The 20,592-nt window shown below is 48.0% G+C and overlaps 1 protein-coding gene across 1 annotated transcript in view; it reads right to left on the bottom strand.

The window, feature by feature from the left end:
- Positions 1-20,592, bottom strand: part of MED27 (mediator complex subunit 27) — a 191,338-nt gene that overhangs the window by 16,365 nt on the left and 154,381 nt on the right. Inside the window, exons 5-6 of the mRNA XM_081280014.1 lie at positions 11,492-11,599; positions 3,146-3,187 (exon numbers count right to left, since the gene is read on the bottom strand). Coding sequence (XP_081136140.1) covers positions 3,146-3,187; positions 11,492-11,599 — 150 coding nt within the window. The remainder of the gene's footprint in view (positions 1-3,145; positions 3,188-11,491; positions 11,600-20,592) is intronic.

Here is a 20,592-nt window from a genome sequence, read left to right as displayed (position 1 = left end):
CAGGACATTTAGGCACCGTCTTCTGCCTGAGATACCCCCTTACTGAAGACCCAGAGCCTCCTGCGCACGTCACACCACCTCCTGATGCATGGATCCAGACGATGCTGGTAACAAGGCCCACCCTGGCCAGTCTACAAGCAGGCCAGTTAGGGGCGAAAGGGAACGTTTACCTCCATGCTCTTGAACAAGGTCTTTCAGGAAAATGCTATAAGCAGCATCAATCAGTACACCCCAGATTTAAGTGGGTGGACAGGAAGAAAATAGAATTCTGAGAAATAGCTGGTCCTAAAAACCAAAGTTTAGAACACTGCTTCCTGATCCTTCTATTTTGGCATTTTGAGTTTGAGATGCTAACCACCACCCACAGGCTACTCAGGCCTCAGAGTCTGCCGCAGACGAAACAGCCCCAGCTCTGTTTAGTGCCAGGCCTGGCTGGGGCACAGGAAGTGCCACCATCTGACTGGGCTGACCTCACCTTGGCTGAGGTGAACACAGTGAAACCAGCATAGTGCACCCCAGCTCCCAGGAAGGGACCCTGACTGCCTGTTCTGCATGATCACTCCACCACTACCTTCTGCAAGCAAGGAGCATGAACTTTCCGACAAGGTGCCAAACTGCTCATGTGGTGGGAACCAGTTGGAAGCTTTTTTGAGAAAGGATTTAATCTAATTCTGTGCTGTATTATTTTCTAATACATTGCTTCATCTGGCAGCGATCAGGCAATGCTCTGATAGGAAGAGGTGAGGATTCTTCCATCTACTAATTCCCTTTTATCTTTTTGGTACCAGGGATTGAACCCCGGGGTGCTTAACCACTGAGCCACATCCCCAGCCTTTTTCATTTATTTGTTTTGAGACAGGGTCTTTCTAAGTTGCTTAGGAACTTGCTAAGTCACTGAGGCTGGCCTTGAACTTGCCATCCCATCAGCCTCCCAGGTTGCTGAGATCACAGATGTGCATTGCCATGCCCAGCTCCATCTATTAATTCTTACCCGCCGGAAGGAAAAAAAAAAAAGACTTCAGTGTTATCCGCCTTTAGTTATAACCAGATGGCACTGTCACCTGCCCCGAGTTGTGATTCTTTAATCTAGTACAGGTCATATTGGAGGTCAAGTCCATTTAGTTAAACACAGGGGAAGGCAGAGATGACAGAGGAATCTCGGGAGACTCTGTGCCCTCCCCAGCTGATACACAGTCCCCAACCATACTGCTTCAAACATAGCATCAACTACAGGGAAGGAACTGCGGGTGCTCTTAACCCTCTCTAACTAGACTGATATTAATCCTAAACACTGCTTCTGTGTGTGTTTGTAGTTTTTAAAAAATGCAAAGAACCCCCGGCAGGTCATTTTCAGGAGAGGCAGGATAAAGATGGATAAAGATGCAGCATTGTCTCTTTAAATCTATGCATCACCAAATCTACATTGCACACACTTCCCAATTTCCTAATAAACTTTCTGCCTACATTCAAAAACACTTAATTTTACCAGAAATTGTGTGGGAGGGATAGATATGCAAAGGCCAGAACTGCAAAGCCCCCACTGCCACAAAGGGCTTTGGAATGGAAATGGGACCAATGTTAAAGTCCAGGGTCTGGGCTGCAGGGCTCCTGCCTGGTGAAGGACAGGGCTTTTGTGGAGCTGGGGGAAGGTAACTCATTGCCACCTCACAGAGGACACAAAGGTAAGAACCAGGTTAAAGGAAAAAGCAGCGGTTGTAAATGTCCCTCACCATTCCAGCAAAACAAGATGCCAACGATGAGCTGCATTCTCTCTCTAGAATGCTTTCAGCCAAGAGCCAGGGGCAAAGCCTGGTGAGCCAGCACAGAAAGCTAGCGCTTAAGGCCGAGATGTTCTGCATGATGTCCAAGTGACCGCTCTAGGTGTGGCGACTCAGATAGGGATGCCAAGATCACAAATGCTATCCTGGCACTAAAGCCTAGGCATGAGCTCCCTGCAGGGCAAGGCAGTGGCTTTCTCAGTGACTCTCTCTCGACTTGGGAGCACTGTATTTGTAAGGAGGTGTAAATGACACCAACGGCCCAGCCCCCTCCTCTGCTCGCTGTTGCTAACATCTTCCACTGTGAAGGGACCAGCATTGGACACTCGCTAGTAACCCACTCCAGTCCATGCACCTGCTGTGGACAGATCTAATCAAGAATGTCTCGCGGCACTTAGTTGGGGTAAGTTCTTGAATTCTGGCTGCTCACACTTATAGGCTCCCTAAAGGTGTGCTTTCCAGCCCCAGGCTGCTTCTCCACTCCTGGCTCAGGTCTTCTGCCCCTTATCATGGCAAATGAGTCAGGGGTCAAGGTGAGCTGCCATGAAGGAAGCACCACAGGGAGCCCTCCCTGCTCCCTGCATCCTGCGCGTGGAGGTTCTCTGGGAAGATGAAATGTCGAGCTGGGGACTGGGGTTTCTCTCGTCCCTCTTTGTTGTGGATAACATTCACTTACATCTTCCATGAGGAAGCCCAATGCCTGACCAAGCTACCAGCACAGTGTGAAATGGGGGTGAAGCCTCCCCCAGCCCACCCCCAGGCACCTGGAACTCTTTGAGAAATGAGTTGCAAAATGGAGTTGACCTTGGAGTAACTCAAAAGCCCCTGATTTTTAAAGTATGTATGTGTATATATGTATATGTATGTATATATATATGTGTGTGTATGTGTGTGTGTGTATATATTTATATTAGTTATAGGTGGACATAATACCTTTGTTTTATTTTTATGTGGTCCTGAGGATCAAACTCAGTGCCTCATGCATGCCAGGTGAGCACTCTACCACTGAGCCCCAGCCCCGGTCCCCAAAGCCCCTGATTTTTTAAGGTGTAAGTTACATATAATAAAACCTACCCACAGCAGGTGTGCAGTTCTGAGTTCTGACACATGCACACCTGTGTCATCTCGACCATGGCTGCAAAAGAGCACTTCCACTGCCCCCGCACCTTCCCTCGTACCCTTCTGGGGATTTCCATCCTAAGGTCTTGTTTCCTTGGCATGCCATGTAGATGGAAGTGCGCGGTGAGCAGTTTTTGACTGGCTCTTTAAACTTCTTCCACAGCCTCTGGTTGGAGACCAATGCTTACTCCCCATGCCCTCGAGTTTTGCTAACACATCCTGAAGGAGAAGCAGAAAGTAAGACTTACCTTCTGGAATACTTGATAGTTGGATTTCGACCATATATCCAGCTGGGGAAAGAAAAAAATCATCAGCAATAACTTCAGAATTCTAGCCTTTAAGAAATGATACCGTAACTACTGTTACCCTTACTAAACTTGAAAAAGTAAAACATTCAGATTACAGAATAGGATCTGGGGTTGAACATCTTAAATGTTCTGCTTAAATTTCCTCTCTATCAATCTGTAGGTGATTTCAGAAAAACAAATGAAGGGATGAATGCAGGGAAGGCAAATGGAGGAACACAGGCAATCAAGCACTTGCTCAAACCCTGACTCCCACTGCGGTTCTTGCATCTCAATGTGCCTCAGGATCTTGGCACCTGTTGAGCTCATTGCTGGACTCTTTTCCACAAGCTCTCCCATGGCTTCTCCTATAAGTCCTGCAGATCTGTCACGTTATCAGAGAGGCATTTATCAGTTACCTATCAAAATATCATTCCCAGTATCTGCCATCTTGATTGTCTACACCCTTTCAAAAATTTAAATGTATAGCACTTGAAACTGCCCGAGGTGCTATCATTTCTTTGTGTATTTACTATCTGATTTGCTGAGAGAAATATAAGCTCAGCGATGGCAGGAGGCCTTTCTTCCTCCCCATATCGGAAGCACACTGTGGGTGTCAGTAGGTCTTTGCTGGGTGGAGGAAAACTAGCAGGATCCAGCTACAGAGCACCTGACCCATGGCAGGCCCCCACCAGGCCCTCCACATGGGTTCATTTAATCCCCAGAATGAGCGGATGTGGCTGATTCCATTAGCAGCCTCACTCTCCAGGTGAGGAGTCAGGGTCCAGAGCTGTCCAACAGCCAGGGTTACCTGGACAGGCTTCCTACAGAGAGCCTCACCTGGTGGTGTTTAAACCTGGTTGGGGTCAGAAGCCCCTAGGTAGGATTTAAAAATAGGTGCAGATTCCTTGCTCCCTCCCCTGGAGTCCTCTCCTTTTGTTATCTGTCTTTTCAGCGGTGTTCCAGGTAAACTTTGATGCCGATGGGCTGGGAACTCGCTGTGGTCTACCCTAGTCAAACACAGTTTGCATAATGAAGCAGACCTGTGCCTTCACCCTATTTCAAGAGCAGTAAAGTATTGCAAACCCCAAATCACCCCAGTACAGAGCTGGAGACAGCCCAAGGATCACGATTAAAGGAGAAGTCCTCAGCGAGTCCCAGAAGTGCTGGATAGTTGGCTTTAATATCCGAGGTCAAGAGCTGAGCAAATTGAAATGCCGGAGGATGGGTCTCTTGGAACCTGCCTTTGGGGTTGGCCAGTGGTCACACAGGAGTCCGAGACGGGGCTGTTTGGGCCTGAATGTCACGCTGTTGATTTGGAGCCACCAGGAGAATGAGAAGCAAGTCACAGGGGAGACTCCTCTAAGAGGACAGGAAGTGGAATGGCTGCATTTGACCTGGCTTCTATTTTGAGGAAATACACCAACACTTGGCTTTCTAAAAAAAGTCCTTGAAAATTAAAAGTTAGGCTGTGACCAGGCACTCATCCAATTCTCCAGAGTTTTCCTGCTCACATTTGGTCTCCTGTCACCCTCACTGTGGTGAACACTCTGCAGGAGAGAAGGCTAAGACGGTTCCCAGCTCTGCAGGCCCCTGCTGGGGTGGAGGAGGTCACCTGGCCAACCCCAGCGCCCTTGCAGAAGAGCCTGATGGCATGTTCCTGCCCTCCACTTGGAAACACACTGCAATCCCTCCTCGAGCAGGTCCCTGGGCTGCACCATGTCCCTCCTGGTCTCCACAAGAGCCCCCGGTCCACCCCCTCCCTCCACTCCTGCTAAATCGCTTCCTAGGAAGGCCACGTGGCCAGTCTGCAGTCATAGCCAGCCTTGCCCTCAACTAACGGATGAGGAAGAGTCTAAAAAACTCCAGGCGCTAGAGTTTTAATTTGACAGGTTAACAGTTTGTAGGGGAAAAGTGACAAAGATAACTCTGAAGGAAACCTCAAAAGAAATATGTAAAATTAATTCCCCACATTATCAATTCTTTTAAAGTATACCACTGGGCAGCTGGTCACAGAGGGGATACAAAGCCAGGTTCCTGCTACTTTCTCAGTATAGCAGTTTGGCTTAAGGTTTAACAAATGCGGCACTTAAAGATTCTTCAGAACTGCAGGGTGAATATGAATGGCTTTTTGCATCTTTTAGTTCTACCCAAATCACTGCCAAGATGACAGGGAGATGCCAAAGATTCTAAATCTACATTTTAGGAAGAGAAGCATCAATGTCTGCACTTGGGACTAACTAGTTCTCCTTATAGCTTGAGCCCATAGCTGCTGCTTCTGAAGCCCTCTGCCATTCACCCTTCCTGCCTCGTCATGCCCCGCGGAAGCAGAAGACAAACGCAGAGCCAGAAGAGGAATCTGCACAAGCTAAAAAGTATCAGTGTTTGCTTAAACAGAAAATTGTCTTAAAACACCTTCAGTATCTTCAAAATGTTTTAATGAAAACATCATCTATGAAGAAATATGCAAAGGTTTAATTAGGAGCCGGGCTCTGCAGCTCATTGTGGATTCTCAGAACACTCCTAGCTTATTCAAAGCGAGGGTGCTGCTCTTTTTCAAAGGAGGTTTAAATATATTATTCAGGACCCTACGGACAGCTCTACCATCTGGGAGCCAGGGGCCTTGGACAATGTGGTCCCTTCACCTGGTGCACACAGCTGAGAGGGCTGGATAACAATGGGCTCCCTCTTTTGCAGGACCACACGGCAGGTGGTCTGTACTTGATTTTCTGCTAGATTTATGCCAAAGAAAGCCATTTAAATGAGTGTGCTGGAGTCAATGCCACCTCTTCTCAGGGCCAGGAAGATCTCAGAAATTCATCCAGGGAGCTACGCCATAGCTTCGTGAATATTTATTAGCTCCAGCTTACCCACTGCAAGGGCGGGTATGGCTACCCGTTTTTTTGCTGGCTGCAATATTCAGAAAAGGAGCATTGTGAGGCTGCACGCCTCCAGCCTGATGAACTAAAAATGGCTCTGAACCACGGTGTCAGGGTAAGAAGGTGAGCTCCCTGGGTTTGCTGGCAAGCATTTGAAAGACCTTGTGGTGACCGCTGGCCAAGTCTGCAGTCCTGTGAGCAGCATCCTGGCCTCTGGGGATGGGAAGACGTGCCTTAGGGTGGGAATAGGGTCTATTTTCACCTCCCCCAAGGATGACCAAAAACTTCAGCACAGACACATCTGCTCTCAGGACAAATGCCGAGGTGTCCTAAGGCCTCTCTATACAGGGGCAACTAGTGAAAACAGTGACCGAAAAGAACAATCAGCATGACCTGCCATCACTGGCAGGTCACTTAAACTTCCATGATAACCACTGTCTCCTCTGTAACAACCGGCGAGCACCGGCATGGCTGGCTGAGGAGTCTTATGGCCTGTACTTTACCTGTCCTCCCGGCACAAGGTTGATAAGATCATTTGCAACTCACAGTCGAGGAAACTGAGGCCCTGAGAGGTTAAGCAAGTTGTCCAATGCCACCTAGCTGCTGTGTGGAGGAGTCTGGAAGCAGGCGAGTCCAGAGGCCCCTTTCCCTGGGGGCGGAGGCTGCCCTTAAGCTTGACTTCAGATGGGCCACCAACTCGGAAGCCCTCACGCTGATGCCTGTACAGCTCTTCTGGGGGCACTCTCCTGCAGAGTTCAACACTGCAAATCTGCTTCGAGGCCTGCTGCCATGGTAATCATCGCCACTAAAATTCATTTAGCAGTATCTGAAATTCTGGCAGCTTCTCAGAAAGTTATCAATTCTTTATTTCATTTTGAAAAGCAATGCATACAATGAATTTTAGATGATCTAAAATGGACATTTCAAAACAGAACTTATGAGCCACAGGGGTTTCAACTTTTAAAGCCTTTATTTAGGAGCTCTGTCTTGCAAGGTCAACAGGTTGACCAGACACGTCAGTTTGGGTGAATGTGACACCTGGGTGACAGGGATAGATTTCTCCATGGCTTCTCAAGTTTTCAAAACCGTGCAAACTTCATGTGCTCATCCCCTTAAGCCTGCCCGCCCTCCCTGGAGAAGGAAGAGGAAGTCTGGGGAGGAACGCAGTGTTGCAGGTCTATTATTCTTCAGCTTTTCACTTTCAATCAGGACACGCATTTGTTACTAAAAAAAACTGCTGAAAGCACAATTTCAGGGCCCCCTCTGCATGGGAATTAAACCGGATTCCCCTCTCCTGGCTTTCACCCTTCTCCCTAGAAGTAACAAGAGGCCATTTTTCTGAAGGTCGTCTGAACAATTTCAAAGGCTATAACAAATCAAAATGTTCCCTGCATCTAATATCAAACGGGGCTGATGCCAACACTTATTAGAGAAATCAGATTCCAGCTTCCCCAACCCCCTCCACCCAAACACACACACACACCCAACTTTGAAGTGAAAGAATGCGGGATCAGAAATTACCCTGGAGACAGCTCTGGCTGTCTTTGAAGGTTTCCTTTGATACCACCATTTCTTTTCCTCTCTTAGGCTTGCAGGCTAAAAGCTGCCTTTTTTTTACTGATATGGGGGTAATTAATGAAGCTATAGCATTAACATAACCTAAATCCCCTAATAAGACAAATCCAACTGAGACACTTAAATTTTTTCACTGAAGCCTGATGGCTTAGGATCGGGACAATGGCCAGGTGTTACTCTAGATCCTGCCTTTTGACATGCTGAGTCACGGCCAGGGCTCTGACTCCCTGATGGCAGTGAAGAGCGGTGGGCGGGTTGGAGCAGCATTTGTGTTTTCTATTAGAGCCATCAGGCTACTGGTGTTCGGTACCGAAACACGCATTACAGGTGAAGAGACAGGGTGTCAGGGTGGTGGCTGTTCTGCAGAGTGCAAAGCAGAGTCTTGCTGGGACAGGTTTTGCAGGCGAAAAGCCCTGCTGGGTCTGTAACCTGGGGGTGGCGCGAAGCACTCCCACAGTAAGGGGGATAATGAAACCATTTAGAAAGCGCCAGCTGCATGGTGGGCAGGCATCGCAGAGGCAGAGGCGAGACCTCTGAGCTTCATCCAGAGCCCTAAGGCTGTTTCTGGGAGACTACAACAAAACACTGCCACCCCCCAGCCACTTCCGCACCAACTCAGCCAATGCAGGGCTGCACCTTTGCAATAACAAAACTCAAGTGACGATTTGTTCTTGTAGGCCACACCTTAGGCTCCAATGGTGCCTTCCAAATGTTACATTGCATTTGAAATGTGCAAGACACTTCAACACGCAACTGCACACTCCACGCAGGCTGCTTCCCCGTGCCTCCCACATGTGCTCAGGCTGCTGCTGTGTTCCAAGCACTGAGGATTACCTTAGGGACACAGCAGAGTCACAGGACAGGGTCTATGCCCTTGGGAACTCCAGCTCAATGCAAGTTTGAGACCTGGCTCTGTGAGGCTGTGGGCACAGGGATCCACCCCCCTACAGCCCATTCCTTCACCTGTGAGACAAGACAGCTGGGGAGCCTACAGCCAGGCAGGCAATGTCTGAACGGTCATGCCACCAGACAAGACATGCTACTGTCACCGGCATTTCTATTAGTTGCAAGAGGGACAGGTAAGCAAGCACACCATACTAATTAATTCTAGAACTGGCAAACAGGTGCTCAAGACTCTGATGTGACCCCTTTGTGCCGGGAGTGGAGGTGCACCTCTGCCACTCTGCCACCTCTGGAGCCCATGCTCATGAGCACAGGTCACCATAACAGGCCCCTAGGACAATGGGACAGATAAGACGACTGTGTTAGGCAAGTGTAAAGGGGAGAGAAGGTCCTCGTCAGGTGGACCACAGGGACAGCCATCCCAGGGAATGGCGTGCTGGAGCGGGGCATGTCCTGGAGTCTTGGGCAGCCTGAAGCTGGGGAGTGAGATGGGATGGTGTAGAGAGCAGCAGAGGAGGCAGAGAAAGCCAAGTCACTAGTGCTTACCCTGAGGAGGAGATGGGGTTTAGTCTGCAAGTGGAGTTCTCTGAAGTGTGTTCTGAAAAATGCCAGTGTCACAATATGCTCTAAGAATAAAGGGTGGAGGAAGGAGCTTGGTGACCCAGTAAGATAGAAACATCTTGCGCACAGTGAGCTCCCTTCCAGACAAGGCACATAGCGCTCACAGCCCTGGGCTCTCTGCAGTCTGCAGCTCAGTGGGGGAGCACATGCTGAACACATGAAGCCCGGGGTTCCATCCCCAGTACCCCAAACAAAAAACAGGACCAACTTTCTCTAACCAGTGTTTCTCAAGCTTGTTTGACTGTGGACTGCTCTGAGCCCAGCACCCACTGCCATCCTACTTTCTTACTTTGGGGAGGGCTGTTCCAAGCAGCAGCGGAGGGTAAAAAGCAAGAGAGTCACCTGTGAGGATGTGTATTTTAGGGAGGCGGCCCTGAAAGCCAAAGGCAGGACAAACTGGGAGGGAAGGGAGACCAGATATGGGACTCCTGGCAGGGAGAGCAGGTGTTCAGCTCAGAGATAATGAGCACTGAAGCAGAGCGCATGCATGGGTGAGGGAGAGCGCCAGTACCAGCTGACAGATCAGCCGTGGGGGATGAAGGAAGCAAAGTTCCAGCAGTCAGGAGGTGATGTGGTGACCAACATCAGAAGAGGAGGGAAGTGAGTGTAGGGAGAGATACGATGAGCCTGGATCTGGCCAGGGTCAGGGAGAGGAGGTCTGAACGAGTGATCCATGTTGGACCACAGTGGCCGAGGGGAGGAGGCGGGAGACCCTGGGGAGCCCAAGGTCAAGGAGATGGGCGAGAAGAAGTATCTGCGGTGTGGGAAGAGGGCATCGGAGAAGTTTTAGAGATATGCATAAGAGAGGGCTGTCCAATGCTCATGCTTAAGTGCAGAATAAAAGGAACCCTAGCCATGGTCTACCCGGCACTGACCAAGCGGCAGAGGCTAAGTGCTGGTTGTATGTTGTTTTGGACACTCTCAGTATAGGGCACTTAAATCAATGAAAGGTTAAGGGTATCAGGCAAAGCAGGTAAAATCCAGTCCTCCTCTGCACTCGAGTATGCCTCACTGGCATCATGACTTGGTGACTGATGAGAATGGTCCTGATTATAGTTGACCCTTCTTCCCAGTTCACTTGTAAGTCAGACCAGGTGTGCTACAGCGTCATCAACCTTGGAGAGACCCAAGGAACCTCTAAGTGGCTAGGTCCCACTGCAGGGTATGCACCGACCTGGAGAGGCGTCAGTTGTGGACAGTGCATGGACTTCCTTCTGGAGCTGCTGCCAGAGTTTAGAGCCATTCGCAGGCCACACCTGCCTGACTGCTCACTCCTGCCTCCATGTTTCCTCCAAGGACAATTTGATTTTTCCCAAAGAAAAATGGAAATCTCCCCTCAACAAATGACCTGCTCTGGTGCAGAGACTGACGAGAACCTGGCGAGTGCTAGAGGATGACTCTCCACATGGCCAGCATGCACGTGGACATGGGGATGTGGGTGACTTGCTCAAAACGCAGACGTTACACCATGGGCTGCAGCTCGTGTAACAACACGACGTCCTTTGCTAAGCACATTTCCACCTGTTTCTGAAGAACCTTCTATTCTCAATGCACCATGGTCACTGTGGGGTGAGAGTACTAGTAACGAACTTTTTAGTCTGAGTGAGAGTTGCGGGGGCGGTGGGGGTGACTCCTGAGAGGGGGCATTGTGAGGACTGGGAGGACCTGGGAGTCTCTGGAGAGGCTGCTCATTACGCTTGGGAGGCAGCACAAATGAAAGCTGTCAGCTCCCATTAAGACCCTGGCTCTCTATAGAGCCATATGGAGAGCGTGGAGTCACAAGAGACTAGGGGTCCACCCGGGTGAGCCTCCCACAGAACCGTCACCCTGGACAGCATGTGTCCTCCTTCCACAGCGGCGTCAGCATCTGTGGCTGTGGGTAGGCAACTTCCTGAAGGCTCCTTGTTGGTTTTGTGGAAAGAGTGTCATCAAGTTGTGTCAAATCAGCTCGCATTTCCTTGTGGTTCTAGGAAAAGCAAAATGCTGAACCCTGGGCTATTGATGTACGGACTGACTTTGGGGGAAAAAATCTATTTCCTCAGAAGACGTGTTTAATGAGGCAGCCGGGGTCTAAGGTGATGAATTAGAAATTCAACTAAGGGCATCAGGCTTAGAGGAAAAGCAGGAGCTTGATGAAAAATGCAAGCAGAGAGAGTGGAATGTTTTTGTACATGTTCATCTTCACGCTGACAAACCTCTGTCTGTCGATCATTTTGGCTATGATTGCTAGTTTTTAATGCCATTCATCTGGGACTCTATTTGTTGTGGAATACAGAAAATAAAGAACAAGACAGAACAGCACTACACAACCCTAAGACTGCAGAGCACTCACCTTGCCGTCCTCCGTGTAGACGTTTTCGTTATACCCCTTCACTATTGTTCGGTCAATGAACAGGCTCCTCATGACCACAATCACTCTCAACACCTTCCCCAAGGTCACCTGTCAAAACACAAGCACACACTGAACATGCAGATCACTCCCAGCTGACAGCACTGGAAGAACAACAGCACCTGGCCAGGCTGCTTCTGAGTGAGGCTGCAGGGGACAACTGGAGGGACATGGAGCCTTTGCCTGAGGCACTCCACAACTCAGGATTTTCCTGTAACCACTGAAGGGTGCTGTGGCCCAGCTCATCTGACCTCCCTGAATTTATCTGTATTTCTGGCTTATAAACATTCTGGGTAATTTTTGTGTATGTTTACTATCTGCTGGATAAAGTATCCACCCCCTACCATCTTAAGATAGACTCATCATCTTTTCCCGAAGGCTAGGATCCTATAATTCTGGCATTCTAGGACTCAGCGAGCACATTTATTTTCATATTAGCATGGCCCTATTTATATCCAGGGAACATGGAGAGTGCACAATACGGAGAGTAAGCGCCGGCACGAGGACCCCACGGATGAACCATCTATTTATAGCAGCTGGTAGAAAGTGGAGAAGTAGTACCAAAATACAGTCTGAAGGTAAAAGGAAGTTGCTTGATTTTTATCTCCAGAAAAAGAAACATGATCCTGGAAACACATTTAAGTGCTCTTACTCTCTTAGAACCTGAGCACGTATTATGGATTAAAAAACACCTAAAAAAAGTGCAGCTTCATATGTGCCAGAGAGAGGGGAGCCCACTGCGATCTCCAGGGATGGACTCAGCACCAAGAATAGCAACAGCCCCGCCCTTTCTCCAGGGGCTTGGGAAATTTCTGATACTTTGGTAAATCTTTTTCTCAGTTTCCAGATGAGACCTTGGAGGTAGACCTGATCCAGGACCCGTTCAAGGCCTGTGGGTCTGGGTTGTTCCCATGGGGCCTGACATCGCAGAATTAACTGAAAGTTGGCCCTGCTGGTTTGCAAAAGACAAAAGCCTCAGTCCCACATGGCAATCCCAATCCTTTGACAGCAACCTGCTGTCAGTTTCTAGAATTGCCACCTTGGGCCACACTTCCTTATTTCCCTATTTCTTGCAGTTTTCCAACTGGCTGGCCCAGCAGCTTCGGTCCTCTTCCCTTGAGTACTCTTGGGTGCCCATGAACAACTCAATATGTGGCTTCTTCAACAACTTTATTTATTTATTTTTTGTGATGCTGGGGTGGAATCCAGGGTCTCGATATGCTAAGCAAGCTCTCTGCCACTAAGCTTCACCTCCAACCCTCAGCCCTCCTTCAAAAATTTTGAGTGCTGGGTTGACGTCTGTTTCCATATGCCTAAACCAGCACAGAACAGAAGTAGGGTGAGAATGGGAGGCAACACATTTGTTTACATTTAAGGGAGCACTAATAAACACCTTATTTCTGTGCACACCAGGTAACATTCAGTAGGTTCTTTTTTGAGTAACTGAGAATCATTACTTACAAGGATGCCAATAAACCACAGTGGTAGGGTCAGCAACTCTTAAGTCAAAATCAGCCTACTGTAAGGGAAGGAGGGAGGGGAGGAAAATAACAGGGTCTCGGTGTTGCAATGAGGACCAGGGAGGTGGCCTGGCCCTGGGCTGAGTGGAGGCAGGCTTCAAACTTCCTGCAGGAGGGCCACCATTTCCAACTAATATTTTAACCCTCTTTTGCAAGAAGCATGGATAACTAAAAACTGTTTCTCCAAAACACCAAATCTAGCTGACTTTAATTAACTGTCAAATTGTCATAAGTTCTTAAGTTTCTCAAGGTGGATTTCAGAAACACCCTAAAGACATCAGAAATTTTATATTACAATTTTTTAAAGTTAATTTTGGTATTTTAAAGCCATCTAAGGCTTAAAAAGTGAAAAAAAAGTTATTATGCAAAACTCTAAAATTAGAGAAAAAAGAAGATAAATTGTTCTTCCCATTCAAAGATAATCCCATTCACATTTTGGGGACCTTCCTTTAGTATTTTTATTTTTTAGTTGTCAATGAACCTTTATTTTATTTATTTATATGCAGTGCTGAAAATCAAACCCAGTGTCTCATACACGCTAGGTAAGTGCTCTGCCACTGAGCCACCACCCAGCCCCCCTTTAGTGTTATTTATTTATTTTTTTGGTTGGGCTGGGGATTGAACCCAGGGCCTTGTGCATGCTAGGCAATCACTCTACCACCTGAGCTCTAGCCCCCACTTTAGTACTTTTATTACCAAAGATTTCTGAATTTCTAGATGGTTATAATTACAACTATATGCACATAATTTCATATCAGAATTTTACTTAAAATTATGACAGGCATTGCTCTCAACTGCTAGACACTGTGAGGTGATGTGGGCAGTTCTAGAGGGTGACAGACTGATCTTTTAATCCTTCTCCTGTTGTTGGAATTTAAGTTGCTTCCAAGTTTCCCCTAATAAAAACCCGGCTACACTGTGCACTTCTGTTATAAAGCTTCCACTGTATTTGGGACTGTTTCTACCTTATGGTACATTTGCAGACTTGTCATTGCCAGGGCAAACAGTACAAATATTTTAAGGTTTCTGAAACCATCTGCCAAACTGCTACCTACAAGGGCAGAGCCAATTAGAATGGTCCACACATACCTTTTTCATTCTGTTCATGCCATTTATGCAAGTCACTGAACAAAAGCAAAATAAAACATACTAAATCCAACGTCTACCCCAACACCAATGTAGTATTTATTTATTATTATTATTTTTGTAGTTGTAGATGGACAGTATGCCTTTATTTTATTTGTCTATTTATTTTATTTTTTTACATATGGTGCTAAAGATCGAACCCAGTATCTCACCCATGCTGGGCAAACGCTCTGCCACTGAGCTACAGCCCTATCCCCCCCCCCCCATGTAGTTTTTAAAAATCCTTTTATTATGGAAGATTTAAAAACATACAAGAGAAAGTGATAGAGTATGAAGGATTCCCATGGGTTCATTCAAACTGCAACAATTACCAACCCCTCTCACCTAGATCTTCTTTTCCCTCCCTATGTTATTTTGCAACAACTAATAGACATGGTATCTTTTTTTTTTTTAAGAGGAAAGCCATTCTTTTTTTTTTTTTAAATATTTTAAAATCGTAGATGGACATGATACCTTTATTTTTTTTTATTTACTTATCTTTATGTGGTGCTGAGGATGGAACCCAGTGCCTCCTATATGCCAGTGTTACCACTGGGCCACAACCCCAGCGCATGCTATCCTTTCTAAGTTAAATAGTTGCATATATATCTCTAGAAGATAAGGGCCCTGAAAACAGAAGAGCATAACCATGATGCCACCCCACACCCAAACAAAGCCTCTCCAGTATCATCAAGCACCCAGTTGAGCCTATTCAGATTTCCAGTCTCATCAATGTCACTGTTATAAGTTTGGATATGAGGTGTCCCCCAAAAACTCATGTGAGAGGCAATGAATTTTCAGAAGTGAAACGATCAGATCATGAGAGCCAAAATCTAATCAGTGGAACTAATCCACTTGAATGGATTAACTGGGTGGTGACTGAGAGCAGGCAGGGTGTGACTGGAGGAAGCAGTTCCCTGGGGGTATGCATTTGGGGTCATGTTTTGTCTCTGGTGAGCAGAGCTCTCTGCTTCCTGAATGCCATCTCCTGAGCTGCTTTCCTCGCCACTCCCTTCTGCCATGATGCTCTGCCTCACCTTGAGTCAACCTGTGGAGTTGGCTGATCATGAACTGAACCTCTGAAATGGTGAGCCAAAATCAATCTTTTCTTCCTCTACGTTGCTCTTGTTGTGTCTTTTGGTCACAGTGATGAAAACAATCTCTTAAACAGTCACTTAAAATTTTTTTGCTTCTATTGAGATCCATATAAGGTCTACAGGTGTGACTGGTTAACACATCTCTTAAGTCTCGTCTAAATGGGAAGGCTCCTCCCTCACTGCATTTTATTAAAGAAACTGGATTATTTTCTAGAGGTTTCCCGGCTGGATTTACTGGCAATGTCCCTGTGGTACACTTTAACATGTTCTTTCTTACTCTGGGCTTCCTACAAACTGGCAATTAGATGAGGCTCAGGTTTGGTTGTTTGGGGCAAGACCACATTTGGGGCTGCAGTGGTTTGTGGACCATCAGTGCCGTGATGTCTTGCACTGGTTTGACTTTTACCATCTTTCAAATCCACCAAACTCTATGAAGTTTGTCAATTTTTATTTTTCACAAAGCCAGAAAGGAGCTTTGTGAAAAATAAGGGCCCTGCAGAGGCACAAACTAGGGCTTTCTGAATGTATAACATGGTTGTGGTGACACCATGCAGAGTTTTGAAGGCTTTGGAATAGACACACAAGGAGTTGAGACTTGGCTGTGCCCCTGGAGAGCTTGGCCCTGATCCTCACGTTCTTTCAACGTCAGCTTCCTTCATCTCAGAAAGGCTGGGAGGAGTCCCATGAGATGATGCCCTGACGGAGGGCACAGAGGAAGTGCTCAGTGGAAGCTAGTGTCACTCAGCTGGAGCCCTTGTTTGCACTTTCCTGAGGTGGCATGACTTGAAGCCAGTTAATATCACGGCTGGTGAACCTGCCACTTATCTTCCCTTCTGCTGTCATAGCTGGCCGCAGGGTGGCTGGGGATGGGATGATGGTGGTGCTGGGCCCAGAAAGTTGGGCAGTACTGTGGGATCTGATGAGTGAGTGCCAGACAGGAGCATGCACGTCTGCAGGTCAGGCATGCGAAGCTGCCAACACTGATCCGCCAGGTTTTGCTGACCCCAGAGACTACCACTTGGTGTACAGATTTTGTGCCTGTGCTTTTGCAAATGGTTCTGCCTTGCAGGTGCCATATCCAGGCAGTGTGCCCAGGGCAAGTCAGATAGCCGCTCATGCCTATTTGCACAGCTGCAAAATGAAATGCAGAGGGGCCAGCTGAGGAGATTGAGAGGGGGTCCAGATCAAGCACATCCTGGGGCGAGGCACTCAACAGAGCCTCTGAGTGTGGTGTGACAGGGCGGGAGACCCAGCCCTTTGGCTGTGCCATCAAGATGAGCTCCGGGTTTGTTCTGCAGTATCCTTTCCACACCAATGTCACTCCACAGTGAGTCAGATCCTTACGACTCAGGAATGTGCAAGTTTCTAGTGTATGGGGATGCCAGGTTGTAGTGACCTTGGACTTCTGACAGACTGATATGACAATGTGTCACAGACGGGCCCATGGACATCTTTCCACAAACTAGCCAATGCTACCATGGTCAGAAGCAAGATGCCCGCTGACTGTTATGGGTTGATTTTGGCAACGGCTATGGGAAGCCACAGATAAATGCTAACACCATCTGGTAATGAAGCACGCCTGCTGTTGCCAAGGCAACACTGTTCTAGACTGAACTGCACATCTCCTGAGAGCTCATCACTCTTCCTGCGGTGGCTGGTGCTGGTGAGTGTTCAAGTGGCATGCTGTACAGAGTCAAAGCGAGCACCCTCCTTCCTGAGCAGGCAGTCGGTATGTCCCCACTTCCTGAGAGTGTGTTTGGAAGTGCGGACTGCCAGCCCCTGGCCAGGTTCTACCACCAACAAAACACCAACACAGAGCTGGGTGTGGTGGCCCATGCCTATAATCCCAGAAGCTTGGGAGCGTGAGGCCAGCCTCAGCAACTCAGCGAGGCCTTGTCTCTAAATAAAATATAAAAAGGGCAGGGGATGTGGCTCAGAGAACTCAGAGGTTAAGTGCCTTTGAGTTCAATCCCTGGCATGACAAAAAAAAACAAAAAACAAAAAACAAAAAACAAAAAAACCCAACACTTCTGATGGTTGAGATGTTACCCCTGCTGGTGGTGCACCTCCAAGGTGAGAGAAGCAGATCACTCAAACCCTTATTCCTTCCAAGGGCAGGCTGACCAGGGCAAAGCACCTACAAACTGAGCAACACTGTGGCCAGGACCCAGGGCGGTGTGCTGACCAGTGCTGAGGGGCCCAGGTCCAGACAGCACCCTGCCCTGGTAGGAAGCATGGGTGTACGAGCTGAAGGTGACCGCACAGGGCCTGCCACCCTGACTGGCTGCATGTCTGGGGCCTGCTAGGGGAGGGGATATATCATTTTAAAAAAGAAGCTGATTATTAACATACAGCCAACCACAATGCTGTTTTCCACACACAAGCAAGGTAAGACTCTGATGTGCAGGCGTCCTTACGGGGTCTGCTGTCACTCAAATGATGTTTTTCAAAGTGAAGGTATAAAAAGAAAAGAAAAAAACAAGAAAGAAAGGGGTGTGAAGAGAGGCAGGAAGAGACCTAAAGGAGGTTTAGGAGTGGTTTTTTTTTTTTTTTTTTCCATGCAGTGTCAAGAGGCTTCCCTAAGTGCTAGTTCTAAAGGGAGAGCAGGCCACGGCGAACATCTCAACTAATGTCTGCACCGCGAGCCACTAGCCTGAGACACTGAGTCAGAAGAGTAGGTAACTGTGGCACTGCAAAGGATTCAGAAAACCATTTCCCCCCAACTCTCCCATGTTTTAAAGAGGTAAACTGAGGTCTAGGGATGTCAAAAGTATCAAATATGGCCCCTACCTTGAAAAAGGTGACAAAAACAACCAACGTGCCTGAGGTAAGTGGAGGGCACCTGAGCGCTGCACCAGGGGGAATCTCGAGGGAGAGGGCATTTGGCAGAGGAGGCTTGGATCAGGGTAGAGATGGCTGTACAGACGAGCTTCCCTGCTCCTATGGACACTCCTCCAAGAGATCCTTTCAGATGTGGCCTGAAAAAAGCATCAGGGCCACCCTGGTTTCTCACGGACTCCTGGGGTCTCCCTTCCAAATTACACAGCTCTCCCCCTTTGCTCCATAACAAGGACAGGGGTGTGCTCAGGGGCTGTGGCTTTCTCCTCTAGGAACTAGGGATGCTGTCCAAGCAGGGCTCTCAATTCCATTCTTCTTCTTCTTCTTCTTCTTTTTTTTTTTTTTAAGTATTTTTAGTTGTAGATGGACACAATGCCTTTATTTTGTTTACTTAGTTTTATGTGGTGCTGGGGAGCAAACCCATGGCCTCACACATGCTAAGCAAGCGCTCTATCACTGAGCTACAGCCCTGGCCCCCTCAATCCCATTCTTAACAGAGGAAGCAGGTTTCCAAAGCTTTGAGTCCAAGGTGTCTGTTTTTCAGGGCAGGGCCAGAAGCTGCCTCATGCAATTTCCCCCACTCCTGCCTGGCCCCCATGATTCACACACAAGCAAGGGTGACCAGACTCCAGGGTCACTGAAATGTTTCAGCCACCAGCAATCTTCCCTGGCACTCTGCTAAATGGCTCAAAATCCTGCTCTGCAGGACCCCTGGATCCCCTCACAAATGGCTTTTTACATGCACTCCTCACCCCACCATAAGATTCTAATAAAGTACCTACTTCATCTAATTTTAATGTTTTTTTTTTTTTTTTAAAGTCAGCGTGTGGAATTCTGCACAGCTGCTGGTGTGGTAGCCCTGGAGGAGCTGGGCTGGGAAGAACTGTCCTCTGAACAGCAGCTTGGGAAGCGGTAGTGGTGACAGGCCTGGGAACTCAGAGGCCTGGGAACTCAGAGGCAAGGGGGCGGGAATGTTGCCTCTCTTGGAAACCGAGACCCGACGGAGCCAAAGGCTGGAGCCCCAGCAAGGCTGAGGCCCAGAGGAAAGACTGTCTGTTGGGGGTTAAAGAAGCCACTGGACCCTGAGGAACACCGTAAAAAGAAAATGGGGCAGTGTGACTTGGAAGCACTGTCACACAGAAAACCACAGTTGTTTCGTGCTCAAGGCCGCTGACTTTGCTGCTCAACAGGGGGACCCAGGGATACCTCTGCTGACAAAATGTGACACCCTGTGAAGCAATTCGATGTGGGGAAGGAAGCAAAGCAGAGGCGACTCCCACACAGGGACCAGACTCGAGAGAGTACGTCCTTGCAGCTCTAAGAGCCCAAGTCTGCTTTTCCTTGTGACAAGGGCCAGGGAAAAGGAGGCTGCCTGCAGGTTCTATCCACCTACAAGTCAGGAAACCACTCACCAGCGGGGCAAGAGCAAGAGTCATGGCCACAGATCTAGAGAAAAACAGGCCTGAGTTTGGCTATGTGACGGCAGGCAAGCCCGTTTCCTCATCTGTGGACCAGGAGAATGACTGTCACATGGCAGGGGCTCAGTCAGGGCTCCTGCAGGGCTTCTCTTCATCACAGGGAAAGGCAGCATGGAAAGAGGCAAGAGCCAGGGCTTCGGAATCTGAGACTTAAGTTCAGATTCTCCTATGTACAGATGGAGCAGTGTGGCTGGGGCGCAGCCCAGCGGCCTTGACCTCCTCAGCTCCATGGCAGAATCCTCTGCAGGACGGCACAGCTGTGCTACCAAGGGTCCAGCATGTCACGACTGGTGCTCACCGCACAGCAGCAATTATTAGTATCACTGCTGCCATTATTTTTAATAGTTCCTATACACCCTGCCTAATAAGGTTTATTTTTCATTAGGTGGCTTATTTCATTGATGAATAAATTGGAATCATTTGCTAATGAGCCATCAATGTTCGAAATCCGGGCACTTCTGATTTGCCTTAACTCAGTCCTCTCTTCTCAATCCCAACTGTCATGGTTTCTGGGAAATGTTCTCACAGGGGCGCATCTATTTGCCAAGTTTCATGATAAGGAAGGATTATAAAATAATTTCCCATTTTATATTAAAAATAAAAAAATGTTCAGATCTTATCTTGTCTTCTCCACAACAAAAATCCACACACAATTATAAAGAAACAAAAAAGAACAGAGAATTTGCTTCCTGATCTTGGTTGGTGCTCCCCCTGGGCTTCCCTTGCAGTGTTATGCAAAATCCCCCCAAACTACCACAGTAAAATTCAGTCCACTTTAGTTTATAAAGCATACATTTAAATCCACACCCAAGCCCTCTGAGGGAAAAGGTGTGTGCAGGCCTAGCCACACGAAAAACAGCGCCATTCTCTAGGGACCTTACGCAGGCAGGCAGGACACAGGGTAGCTGGCAGAAGGAGCACCTGCCGTGGTTTTCTTGAACATCCTGGAAATACAGCTCTGAAGAGGAGTCTGCACAGGTGAAGTC

The sequence above is a fragment of the Spermophilus citellus genome, assembly GCF_964194105.1.
Source record: "Spermophilus citellus genome assembly, chromosome: 2".
Lineage (NCBI taxonomy): Eukaryota > Metazoa > Chordata > Mammalia > Rodentia > Sciuridae > Spermophilus > Spermophilus citellus.
This window is presented reverse-complemented; position numbering and strand designations above follow the sequence as displayed.